Source organism: Narcine bancroftii, chromosome 4 (assembly GCF_036971445.1).
Source record: "Narcine bancroftii isolate sNarBan1 chromosome 4, sNarBan1.hap1, whole genome shotgun sequence".
NCBI lineage: Eukaryota > Metazoa > Chordata > Chondrichthyes > Torpediniformes > Narcinidae > Narcine > Narcine bancroftii.
This window is the reverse complement of record NC_091472.1, coordinates 119,391,160-119,405,270: the sequence shown is the minus strand read 5'-3', so window position 1 is coordinate 119,405,270 and position 14,111 is coordinate 119,391,160. Positions and strand designations below refer to the sequence as shown.

Genomic DNA, 14,111 nt, shown 5'->3' with positions numbered 1-14,111 from the left:
AGGGATGAAGACGGGTAATGAGAGTAAAAATGATCACGATTGATATGTATGCGGGTAAAGAGGTATAAGAGTGAATAGAGACAATGAGCATACATGAATGTATCTGTACTTAGAGGAAAATATAGATAGTATAGACAAGAATTAATAAGGGAAGGTAATGGAATAGAGAGAATAAGGAGGGAATTAAGAGTGACCTTTGTGACATATGAAAAGTGAAATCTTTTCTGTGGGAGGCGGGGTGGGGGGAAATAGCGGTCACTGCAAAATCCGTTGACGCTTGCGAGTGGATTCGCAAATCCAAATGGAGAGGGGAGATGTGGTTGTCCGACAAGGGATAAAGGACAACTCAGGAGGTGAAGGGGAGATTGGGGATAAATAAGATAGAAATAGGAGAATAAGGAAAAAGTTGGATGTTGTAGGAATGTTGTCTTATAAAGAGTTGAAAATAAGAAAACAGAAATGGAAAAGGAGGAAAGGTAATGATGGAAAAACGGAAAGAGAAGATAAACAAAATATAAAAGGGCTACGCTGAACTATATGTCTTTAAATATTAATGGAATACATAACCAAATTAAAAGGAAGAAACTACTAAATTTAAATGAATAAATGTATTCCATTAGAAAAAAATAACATATAGGTTAAGAAATAATATTGAAATATTCGAACAAGTATAGGAGCCTTACATTAAATACAATAGCGAAAACCTACCGGGGACAAACATTACCTAAGTTGATGGAAGGAGAAGGAAAGAAAAGAATGGACTCAGTAGAATTTCTGGTGTAATTTTGTTGAATGACAACATTGTCTGACTGGCTTAATGCAACCTAGATTGTATACCTAAAATGGATGAGGGGGGGGGGGGTGGGGGGGTGGTTTGGGAGGAAAGGGGGGGGGAGGAAAAGTCACTGTATATGTGTGAAAAAGAAATAGTGTATATCATGGCTAATGTGATTTATGGTGTGAAAAATAAAACATTTAAAAAAAAGAACACGAAAATGGAATTACATTCGACTTTGAAAAGCACAACTCTGATACCAACTGCTGTTGGACAAGGTAGACTAAACAATGCACAAAGCGAAAGCCACCCAGCAAAGCGCATCGTCGAGATTCAAACAGTCTCACTCAGAGATCCGCAGATCAGCATTTAGTGTCTAACACTGACCGAGTGCCTTCCTTGGGCAATAAGTTAGTATCAATCACATGGCGTGTGAAATAGCATTAAAGCTCAACAGGTTATGGTGGTAGAATTCCTTCCCCCAAGGACACACATTCATTGCTGATACTGGATTTTTAATTAAAGATACATCGTTTCATTCAGCCACTGTGGTGTGATTTAAACCGAGTCCAAGCCTCTGAATATCACTCCCATTCCATAACTTGAACATGATTTTACTGTGGCTTATTGAGTTTATAAAGAAAACAACTTGAATGATTCAATTTGTCAGTGAAGATGTTTTTCCAATGCTTCCACTTTGGTTTTCCTGTGTTTGTGCACCCTGCGGAGATTTTACAAGCAACTTTTACCAAACTTCTATTAAATCTCAATTGAGACACAAAATCTGCTAATGTGCACCATAGTTAAAGGTCAGAAGTCTGGCAAAGTTTTACCACCCAACAGAGGTGCCTAATGTTTCATTCTCCCGAAGAGTCACCGAGCATTGATTTAGCAATGCAGAATTTTAGCCATTACCTTACATCCACCACAGGGTTCTATACCAAAGCCATCAATACTCAGTCATGAGGAAAATCAAAACATTATGGTGTGCTCTTTTTACTTAATGCAAATTACTTCATATAAATTACCAGATTCAACAGCCTAAATGCAAAATTATCAACAAGTTTCAGAAAAGGCAATTAATACTTACATCTACAGGATACCTTGGTCTCCCTCCAGCCGCTAGAACAATGTTTTCAGCAGTCAGACGGGTCTGCAAAAAAAATAAATCAATACTTTGTCAAAATTATTGGCCCTCGAGTCAGATAAAGTTGCAAGGGACACACTGCCTTTCATTATCTCTCACACAAATTTCAATTAAAGCCTCACAATAGGTGAATTAATGGTCTAAAAATCCAGACTAACCTTTGAGTGCAATTCTCAAGAGATGGTACAGTATCATCACTTGGATGTTTCAAAAGAGAAATTTTTGTTCTCATTTCTACATACAGTTGTTAAATCATTATTATGTTCCAATGGCACAACTTCTCTGCTTATTGAGATATCATAGCAACCTTGTCAAAGCAATAGACAAATTTTGACAGTGCTCAGTATTGGATTTATCTGCTTGCCATGAGAGTCTGAAATACTGACAGATTCAGTGGGACTTAAAACAATTAGGAAAGGTATGTTTTTTGTTTTGTGATGATCACCTTGAAATAGCTTAAAGTTATTAATTAAATTGAGGAATTTTAATACTCAGCCTCTATTTTACTTAACTTTTAATAGCCATTAAATTTATTGATACCTTTGTCAAAAAGTAAACCTCTATTCTAGCTTTATGTTCTGGTAAATTTGTTTGGATACAGGATCTCCAAGCTACGGCACCCTCGGCCTTGTTTTCCTTGAACTCTTGATACCCAACTTGATGCTTGGGAGTTCCTACGTGATCAGAAAACAACCTGCTGGAGGAACTCAGTGGGTCAAGTAGAATCAGTGGGAGAAAAAGAGTGGTCAATGTTTCAGGCCAGATCAGAGTCAAAATGTTGATCATTCTTTTTCTCCCACTGATTCAGCTGAACCTGCTGAATCCCTCCAGCAGGTTGTTTTTTGCTCCAGATTCCAGCATCTGCAGTCTCTTGTGTGTCTCCTGCGCGATCAGGCCTCTACATCTGGATTAGGTTAGGCAGCAATTCTGAAAGGCAGTTCAGCATAATCCAATACATTTACATGACTGACACAAGCACAAGTTACCTTGTTGCAGAAACTCTTTTTATGTTAGAAATGCTACTTAAGATGTTGGTAACTGGAACCTGACCTGAACTGTTGATCTGATTCCGGAATATCAGCACGATTTCTCCTCCTTCACCCTCATCCCCACACACAGGCTTCAGTCCCAAGCACAAAAGTAGAAAAGAATTGAAGCAGTTATCGGTGAAATTATTCAATGAATGCTGGAGAAACTGACATGTAAACTTCTCTGGTATCCCCAAGACCATAGGATTCAGTTATTTATCAGTCTTTGACATATGGCAACATAAACATTTTGAGCCAGTGAAAGGTTTTAATGGAAAGATTACTCTTTATTCTTTTCTTCCCTATCAAGGACAAAATCGGATTGATCAGAATGTTTTCCTCCCTCATATTCCAAATCGCTAAAGAAAACATACAAGCTTGCATCACAGATATTCAAACACTTACCTTTTCACCTTTTCTGGACTCCCCTTGAATGGTATGCTGGTCTACAAAAACACCCTTGAAATTCAGGTATTTCACCTTCCTGTCAATGATGAAAGGGTAAAGCTCCACTTCAGAAATTATGTACTTATTAAATATTATTTCTGATAGATGAAAACTTATACATGTCTAAGAAACTAAAAGATCACACAAGTTCCAATGTAAAGCAGACGCATCTTACACTCACTTATCTTGAAGTTGCACAAAATGTCCCCAGTTTAAGGATTTCACATGGTCTTGAATAGCATTTGCCATGACACTCCTAAGGAAGGAAAGGAAGGGAATGGTTATAGTGAAGGGATTTAAATATTGTATCTAAAAACCAATGCTATATCGAAACACTGAATAAAGCAATGGAATCAGGAAGAGGCCTATAATGCAACCCAAATGCCCCAATCCTTCTGCATAGCAATTTACCCAAAATACCACACCACTGATGAAGCAATGCTTCATCAGTACTGTGCTAAAACTGACAGTCCAAACAAGAGCCAGTTTCAACTTCTACAAAGTGTCTCTGAAACAACCACAGCAAGCAAAGCTGGGCTATGCAACTTAACCCTATGTTCCTGGCTTACAATGTGATGTTGTTATTGTTGCTGGCAAGTTCACTGCAAAGTTAATTCAAAACAAATATTCACATTTTCATGGAACTTTAACAAAGTAATTGATGTGAAAACTGAAATAACACCTAGGGTGCTTGCAGAAATGTTTGTGGCATAAATCCGGAGGGAAGGGATCGACCGAAATGCAGGAGAGCATTCTTTTCATGAGTATTTTTGTTTTGAATAAAGATGGTAATTTGGAAGTTTTTATACTTGGAATGAAAGAGAGTGAAAAGTAATTTGGGTAGACTAAATCTAAACTAATTCATCAAGTTACTTATCTCTGGGATTATTGTGCTATATTTGTCTTAGAAGATGTACAATTATGTTTCATCAAATTTCTTGGGATCAGCAGTATCTTATGAAAAGAGATAACTTAAGTGGGGTTAATATTGTCTGGATTTCAGAATAATTTAAATGCATGAAGTATTAGAAGACTTGACAGACTTACATTCTGAAACTCTCCTCACTGAGGGGAAAAAGCCTTGGAATGCAGGCAAGGAGAAATTTAAACTCAGGATTTGGAGTTGAACATTTAGTGCTGAAACATGGAGAAATTTCTTCATTGAAGACTTGAGAACCTCACAAATTCACTACCCTAAGACTGTAAATGCTCAGTAAATGTATTCAAGACCACAATCAATGGAATATTCAAGCACTAATCAAGGAATGACAGAGATAGAACTGGAAAGTGGGATAGATACAAATGATTTATGCATGAATGGTGAAACAAGCTGAGGAGGCCATCAGAGGCCCACTCAGACGATTCTCATGATACTATTTATGTACTGGGACTATTTCAAAAATAATCCAATGATAATCAAATAAGGTCAACTCAGTATTGTTCACGAGTTTTATCATCCTTTTTTAAAGATCAAAACAAGAAAACGAATGAGGTGAAAATGGAAATTACTATATCTTTTATGAATGGAGCTTCAAAAACCAACTTTTATTTAAGAGAGAAAAACTAAAATGATTCTGTTTGTTCAAACAGTAAGGTTAGCTAATAAAATAAAAACGTAACTTGAAATAAGATCATAGAAACTCTAAGAACCAAAAAAAATTCAATTTCAATGGCACAATCTAATCAAAGGGAATTCTTTCGAGAGACTGGTTTCTGGTTGGAGCAGGAAATTCAGGTTATTGATATCTCGTAATTTCGAATAACCATGTGGATTAGTGAGTAATTTCCCATAACCATCCTCTGCAAAATTAGCCTGGCTTGTTATGCAGTTTCATTCCTGTCAAAGTATCCATGTGGTTTTGGGCCAGCTATGAATTGTGTATACTGTGAATGACATAGCATAGCAATGGGTTGGTACAGACTGGAGGGTCTGGAGCATCTTCAACAGCCTGCAATTGTTTAAATATATAGATAAGACAAATTTTCTCCATCCTCTGCCAACCACCCACCCATCATGTTAGACAGAGCCAAATTAATTTACGTGAGTTTGTCTGCAACAATGGTTAGCGCAACGCTGTTACAATGCCAGCAACCTCGGGTTTGAATCCCACGCTGTTAGTAAGGAGTTTGTACGTTCTCCCCGTGCCTGTGTGGGTTTCCTCTGGGGGCTCCAGTTTCTTGCCACCATTCAAAACGTACCATGGATTGTAAGTTAATTAGGTGTAATTGGGCGATACAGAGTCATGGGCCGAAAGGGCCTGTTACCATGCTATAAGTCTAAATGCTGTAGTGTTTTATCATTTTGTAGACTGGACTTTCACCCAGCCATTATTGGAAAACTTGCCTGAATTTGTTAAAGGCAAATCATGAGCCCGGACATGCAGGAAATTATAACAGCACTGTGCTGAATTGTTGACATTTCTCCAAGCAAGCACCACCAAGTTCAGGATCCCTGGGCAAACACACAAGTTCTGAACTCACGGTCATGAGAGCCAAAATGTTTTATAACATGGAAACAGGTCCTTGTCTCCTCCCTAAGATCGTCCCCATTTGCCTGTATTTGTACCTTATTCCTCTATTCATGTTCCTGTCCAAATGTCTTTTGAATGTTGCAATTGTACTCACCTCTACGTTTCCTCTGGCAGCTCACTCCACATACCCACCACCCTCAATATGAAAAGGTGTCCCTCAAGACCTTTTTTTAAATATTTCCACTTTCATCTGAAAGCTATGCCCATTAACCTTAAAGAGTATGACCTTATTGATGCTGCCTATATGTCATCTGATATACTTCTGTAAGGTCACCCCTTAGCTTCCTATGTTCCAGGGAAACAGTCTCAGTTGATCCAGCATCTCCTTACAAGTCAAGCCTCCAATCTCAACATTTCTTCACTGATGGTTGCTTACTGCACTCTGATACAGAAGTCAGACTTGCTTTAATTTTGTAGCACTTACAAAGGGGTACCTTTTACTGACTCTGCCTCAGTTTAGACCTAATGTAGGATTTGCAAGCCAAATCTTTTCCGTGTGGGGAGGGAAGGGAACAAATTATTAATTAGGTAAGTAATTTAAAAAAAAAGTATTCTGCCCTCCAGATAGTTTTAGATCACCACCACTGTATGAAAAAACTTATTCATGCCACCTTTGGTTCTTTTGCCATCCTTAAAGTTGCGTTCTTAACCCTTGCAGTTGGAGCAGTTCCTCCTTAGCTTGTCCAGACTATTCATGATCTTGTGTAGCTTTCAAAGTACATAAAGAAAGAGGGACCAAATGATATAACCTGTGTGTGGAAGCAGAGAATGTGGAAAAGGTTCCTGATGAATATTTTGCAAGTATTTTCATAAAAGGAATGATCAGCTGTATCTTATAAAATTGCATAGCAGATTTATGGAACCAAGTTCCATACCCTTCCTAATTTCTCTTGATGTTAAAACAAGGAGCAAGTAATTAGTAGAAAGATAATACATGTGTTAATAGAAAGTTTCATTGTCCAAAGATCGGGCCTGAAAGCATGGAGAAGGCAGAAATGCTCATCACATTTACAAAATATTGTAGTTAGATGCAAGCTGTGACCTGCAGGGCTACTGACAGTGGTGGGATGTGGGATTAGTTCAGGTTTATTGTCAAATATACCAAGATGCAGAAATAGAGTTGAGATGATGAGGCTAGGCAGCACATTTTCAACCAATACCAAGATGTTGGGTCAAATGACACTTTATAAAGGGAAACCCTTTCTGCTGCCTCTCCCCCAGATTAGTCCTGAGACAGGAACAGCAAGCCAATTCATTTCAATGCTGGTGAAGGCGGGGGGGGGGGGGGGGGGGGGGGGGGGGAAAGGATAAGGATACTAACTTTTGCAACTATCCTACGACTCTATTCTGCGAGCAATTCTATCACAAATTCACTTAACAATTTGACCACCTAGGATAGCAACCCAAGGGGTTCCAAATAACTAAGGTTTATCCCCAAAGCCATTTCAGCCAGTCTTTTCCAGACCTTTGTCTGGTACTCTCATCCTTCTTTAAATTAATTAATTTTGATATTCATGGCAGAATTAGCATTTGCCACAAATTCATAATTTTAAATTAATGACCTCATTCAATTTTGTCCATACATCATGCCAACTGCAATGCCTCTATCTGCTCTCTGCAACACAAGAACCTCAGAAATAGAAGTCAACCATCTGGCCTGTAGAGCCTAGTCTGCCATTCAATAAGATCATGGTTGAACTGACTATAGACTCAGCGACACATACATGCTCATTCCCCATAACCTTTAATTTTCCTTCTATGCAAAATTCCACCTATTTGTATTTTAAATTTATTGAACTTGGCAGTCTTTACTGCCTTTTTGGGCAGAGAATTCCACAGATTCTCTTCTCTCAGGGAGAAGTGCTTAAATCTACTTTCCCCTGAATCTTGAGGCTATATCCCCTAGTTCTAGTCTCATCGACCAGTGGAAACAACTTTCCTGCTTCAATCTCATCTGCTCCTTTCATAATTTTGTGTGTCAAGATTACCTTTCATTTTTCTAAATCCCAACGAGTATAGTTCCAGGTTTCTTATTGGTAATCCTTCCTCAGAGGCGAACCCCATAATCTCCAGAATCACATTCAACAGGTCCTACCCAATTCACTACATTAATACAGTTTCTTCAATACAGTAACAATTAATTTTAAATTTCTAAAATTAATGTTTATTTCTTATTTACAACCTTTCTCGGTGAGCTTCTTGTAATCTATTTTGTATGTCCACCTGCACTACAAAATGTACATACAGTCCATCAACTGATGACTGAAGGATACTATCTGCCTGAGGACACACAGCATGAATCAAACACCTGCTATTTTTGTTGCCTGATGGAAACGCCTCCCTGAAGCAATCTGACAGCTGTATGTTTATTGTGCATCAGTCAAAGAGCAGACAGGTTAGAATGACTTCTTCATCACGTCAGAGGTGTGAGCCAACACACACTGTAGACTTGCCATTGGGTTCAGAGAGCATTATCAAACTAACATTCTTTGTATTCTAGTCACTTTCGACTGGCGCCTCACTGCCCAAATGTGCCTTTGGCTGACAGGTGAGATCATCAGACTGGTGCCACACAAATTCAAAACAGATTAACTCATTTCCAACCAATGTCTTTAAGCAGAAACACCTTAGAAAATTAAAAACAGTAGTGTTCTAACTTTCAACTTCTACAGTACATGTCAGGCAAAAAAATCAAATTATAGTACAACTCCGATTATCTGAAATGGTCAGGACCAGGCCTGTCAGATAAATTTTTTTTTCAGAGATCTGGTCATTTTTAAAAAATAGCCCAGTAGCAACAGCAAATCATTTGCATCAATGTGTCTTCTTTCTTTGGCTTGGCTTCGCGGACGAAGATTTATGGAGGGGGTAAAAAGTCCACGTCAGCTGCAGGCTCGTTTGTGGCTGACAAGTCCGATGCGGGACAGGCAGACACGATTGCAGCGGTTGCAGGGGAAAATTGGTTGGTTGGGGTTGGGTGTTGGGTTTTTCCTCCTTTGCCTTTTGTCAGTGAGGTGGGCTCTGCGGTCTTCTTCAAAGGAGGTTGCTGCCCGCCAAACTGTGAGGCGCCAAGATGCACGGTTTGAGGCGTTATCAGCCCACTGGCGGTGGTCAATGTGGCAGGCACCAAGAGATTTCTTTAGGCAGTCCTTGTACCTTTTCTTTGGTGCACCTCTGTCACGGTGGCCAGTGGAGAGCTCGCCATATAACACGATCTTGGGAAGGCGATGGTCCTCCATTCTGGAGACGTGACCCATCCAGCGCAGCTGGATCTTAAGCAGCGTGGACTCGATGCTGTCGACCTCTGCCATCTCGAGTACTTCGACGTTAGGGATGTAAGCGCTCCAATGGATGTTGAGGATGGAGCGGAGACAACGCTGGTGGAAGCGTTCTAGGAGCTGTAGGTGGTGCCGGTAGAGGACCCATGATTCGGAGCCGAACAGGAGTGTGGGTATGACAACGGCTCTGTATACGCTTATCTTTGTGAGGTTTTTCAGTTGGTTGTTTTTCCAGACTCTTTTGTGTAGTCTTCCAAAGGCGCTATTTGCCTTGGCGAGTCTGTTGTCTATCTCATTGTCGATCCTTGCATCTGATGAAATGGTGCAGCCGAGATAGGTAAACTGGTTGACCGTTTTGAGTTTTGTGTGCCCGATGGAGATGTGGGGGGGCTGGTAGTCATGGTGGGGAGCTGGCTGATGGAGGACCTCAGTTTTCTTCAGGCTGACTTCCAGGCCAAACATTTTGGCAGTTTCCGCAAAGCAGGACGTCAAGCGCTGAAGAGCTGGCTCTGAATGGGCAACTAAAGCGGCATCGTCTGCAAAGAGTAGTTCACGGACAAGTTTCTCTTGTGTCTTGGTGTGAGCTTGCAGGCGCCTCAGATTGAAGAGACTGCCATCCGTGCGGTACCGGATGTAAACAGCGTCTTCATTGTTGGGGTCTTTCATGGCTTGGTTCAGCATCATGCTGAAGAAGATTGAAAAGAGGGTTGGTGCGAGAACACAGCCTTGCTTCACGCCATTGTTAATGGAGAAGGGTTCAGAGAGCTCATTGCTGTATCTGACCCGACCTTGTTGGTTTTCGTGCAGTTGGATAATCATGTTGAGGAACTTTGGGGGACAAAACAAAGGACTCTACATCACCTTTGTTGACCTCACCAAAGCCTTCGACACCGTGAGCAGGAAAGGGCTTTGGCAAATACTAGAGCGCATCGGATGTCCCCCAAAGTTCCTCAGCATCGGATGGCGCATCAATGTGTAAACAACAAACAAACAACAAGGGAAGGCTTTTTAAAGCATTGTTCAATTCTCACCAAAAAAAAGCTGGCTGCAACGCTGCCGCCAATCACCGAGACCGACCAACCACTGCCGCCGATCTCTGAAGAGCCTTCCCGTGCCTGTGGAATACTCACTGGCGAGTTGGAGGGCTCCTGCCTCCCTTGTCACTGAAGCTCTTGAATCCTGAGCCTTGATTCTGAATTCTCTCCAAAGCCTATCATACATGCACACCAGGGGAAGCTGAGGGGAGGGTTCAGTGTCGGGAGCTCCATTGTACCAAAGAGGGAGGGAGGAGAGGGAAGGAAGGGGAGAGAGAGGGAGGGAAGGGGAGGGAAGGAATGCCACTGAGCCAGAAGTCCTGCTCCTGCCAGAGAAGCCGCCTCCTTGATGAAGCTGGGACAAGGGATTCCTCCGACCATTGCAGCTGGGAGGCACACAGTTTGAGAGGGAGAGAAAATCAATAGGGGAAGGTAAAGAAGAAATGAAAAGCAAGAGGGGAGGGAGTTGCCTGAAAAGGACAATCGTTGTCCTAATTTCATGGCAATTTATTTTTTTCCACCTGTGAGGTCAATTTGGCTCTGAAAAATATTTGAATAAATGAGGATTTCTGATTTGTTTCAGATATCCTCATTTAATCTGAATTTTTTTTAAAAATTCAGACAAATGAGGATTTCAGAGAATCCGATTTCAGATAATCGGAGTTATACTGTAGCTTGTTTCCTCTGCAGTCATATTGACAGCTCACGGTTCTTTCTTTCAAAAGATTGTAATAGTAACTTCTTGGTATTGTAATTAAATACATTGGTATACAGAATAGGAACCTGGGTCAGTCTCATTACATCACTGATGGAAAGAAATATCCACACCACAACAGAATATATTTGCAAGTATCATTCAACTTGTCTACAGCCATCTTTTTTCTTCCCTTGCCTTTTTACTATGTTTTATTGCTTTGCACCATTATTTTTTCTATCTTTTATCCTTTCCTGCCTTCCACCTTATTATCTCGCATCTTCCTTCCCTCTGACCCATCCCTTTCATTATTTCAGGATTTGCTTTCATTTGAAACCTTGTCCAATCCTGATGAAAATTCAACAGTTGGAAATTTATTTCCTTCTCCCAACACAAATGTCAAGTCATCTCACCAAATTCTGGTTAATTTACAATTTTACTAACTCTATGATACTGATATGGATCTCCTCTCTTGGTCTAAAATGAACAATCCCATTTCATGGACAAAGTCACATTCCTATGATCAGAAGTTACGAACAATGCACTAGTAATCTGGGACATCAAGTCACGAGTAAAAAATAAACTCTAGCAAGCAGCATACTCTGAAACGTGATGAGTTACCACCAAAGGCTCTTTGTCAAATGAAGCACTGTATTTCTCAATTATTCCTTTTGTCAGATTTATCACAAAAATAAAACCAGCTGGGAAAATGTTAAAAACAGTTAATACCATATTCCTTACTTGGGATACATGATCTATTTCAAAGTGACAAAACATCTCGTTTATATTTTGAGTATTACCACAAATAACTACTTGTTAGTTATTTCCAAGATACAGACATAATTTGTTGCCCATTCCTTAATATCCAAGAAGAAAGCATGAACCATCTTTTTGAACTTTTGCCATTCTTCTGTCGATCTATTCCCGTGGCATTGCTGAGATAGGAATTCCTGGATTGTCAATACATTTCCAAATCAGGAAGGTGAGACACTTGGAAGGGAAGCTTGCAAGTGCTGACAATTATCTCTGCATTCTCCCTGGTCATAGGAGAGGAACAAAGGATTTTTTTTTAATGGCAAATATAGTCCCCTTGTTCAAGGTGGACGAGAGGAATAATCCTGGAAATTATGGTTCAGTTTGAGTCTTGTGTCAGTGGTGGGCATACTATTGGAGAGGATTCTTAGGAATAGGTCTAACAAGCATTTAGAAAAGCATATTTTTAGGGATATTCATCATGGCTTTGTGAGAGGCAGGTCAGGGCTCACAAGTTTAATTGTGCTTTTTAATGAAGTGACAAAGGAAATTGATGAAGGTAATGCAGTGGATTTGATAATGTTCCCCATGGTAGGCTCATGAGGCATGGGATTCAAGGAACCTCAATTGCTGGGATTCAGAATTGGGTTGCCTGCAGAGTGTGATAAATGATGCAAGCATTCTACCTAAGGATCTGTGACTAGTGGCATTCCATAAGGATCTGTTCTGGAGCCCTGCTCTTTGAGATTTTTATAAATGACTTAGATGAACAAGTCAAGGGGTGGGTAAGTATGTTTGCAGATGATAAAGGTTGGAGGTGTTGCAGATAAAGAAGGTTATTGTAGGTTATAACAGCTTATGGACAGGATGCAGAATTGGGTGGAGAAGTGGCAGATGGAGTTTAATCCAGATTCACGTGAAGTGATGCACTTTGGAAGGTCGAACTTGAAAGCGGTGTACATGGATAACGGCAGGATTCTATAGTGTGGAGGAAAATTGAGATCTTGGGGTCCAGGTCCTCAGATCCCTCAAGGTTGTTGCACAATTTGATAGGCTGGTTAAGAAGGCCAATGTATTGGCCTTCATTAGTCAGGGGATTGAGTTCAAAGACTGTGAGGTAATGTTGGAGCTATGCAGAATTTTGGATAGACCACATTTAGAATATTGCATTCAGTTCTGGTCACCTCATTAAGGATGGAGAGATTTAACAAGATATCTGGATTGGAGAATGTCATATGAAGCATGGTTGATAGAGCTTTTCTATTTGGACTGACAAAGGGCAAGAGGCAATTTCATAGAGGTAAAAAGATTATGAAGGTCGAAGTTAGGACAACTGACACCTTTTTTCTAGAGCAACAATCGCAAATACCAGAGGATATGTGTTTAAGGTAAGTGGGGAAATGTTTAGGGGAGACATCAGAGGTAAGTTTTGTTTTACACAGAGAGCGGTGAGTGTCTGCAATGTATGGAGGTGGAAGAACATTTAAAAGAGTCTTAGATAGACACATAGATGTAACAAAAATAGAGGGTTATGGGTTTGAGGTAGGGATGAATTACTTTTATGGAGTAGGCTTATATAGATTGGCACAACATCATGGGCCAAAGAGTCTGTACTGTCCTCTATTGTACTATATTCTAACAGTATTACTTGAGCTCCCCCACATTATCAGCTGAGGAAGTTATTTAAATATTTATTCCCACACCCCTTCCACAAATTAATCAACAGAAGGAGAAGAAAAAGATCTAAAAATACTGTTATATAATCATTAATCCGTATAAGTACTGCTACTGTTTTTAAATGGCGGTGCTGGTAGGTTATCTTTAAAATACATGCCATGACCAGTAGTTTTATGGTACTCACAAAAGCTCTTATTTAGGGGGTTATGGCAAGATAGCGTAGAGTCTTGACGTGCAATCTCGACCTCTCTGGCCAGACTTTTAAATACCCATTTTTTTAACCCTTTGTTTTCAAGTTTAAACTTTTTAAATCTTAGTTTAAAGTATTGAGGAATTATTATGGCCACTAATGGTAAAAAGACTAAACCTCAAGTTCAAAAGAAGATACATTTTCGAAGTGTTGAAGATCTGGGGCCTAGACGACTTGAAACAGCCCCAGGCTCAATTTCTTCATTGCCTAAATCCTAAAGATAGCCTGTGGGGGCTGAAAAAAAACCTATTACTCACCAAATGAAGGATGGCGCTGGAATTACCCATTCTCCGGAAGAAGGTTTGATGAGAAAGCAACAAGATGCGGGGGGAGACCAGCAGCGACCCCCTGAGGAAATCGGGGTGCCGTCGCTGGGAATCCAGACCCCCAGTCAAACTTTTAAAATGCCTTCTGCTGAACTGCAGCAGGAGCTGCAGTTACCTTATTCTGCCACCATGTCAGAGAGAGCAGAGCCGAGATTTACAGATTCACAATGT

General features: G+C 40.2%; 1 protein-coding gene across 2 annotated transcripts in view; it reads right to left on the bottom strand.

Moving 5' to 3' along the window:
- The window catches only part of txnrd2.2 (thioredoxin reductase 2, tandem duplicate 2), an 88,411-nt gene that overhangs the window by 56,876 nt on the left and 17,424 nt on the right, over positions 1-14,111 (bottom strand). For both annotated transcript variants that reach the window (XM_069932598.1, XM_069932597.1), the window contains exons 5-7: positions 3,579-3,653; positions 3,356-3,434; positions 1,866-1,928 (exon numbers count right to left, since the gene is read on the bottom strand). In XM_069932598.1, the coding sequence (XP_069788699.1) occupies positions 1,866-1,928; positions 3,356-3,434; positions 3,579-3,653 (217 nt within the window). The remainder of the gene's footprint in view (positions 1-1,865; positions 1,929-3,355; positions 3,435-3,578; positions 3,654-14,111) is intronic.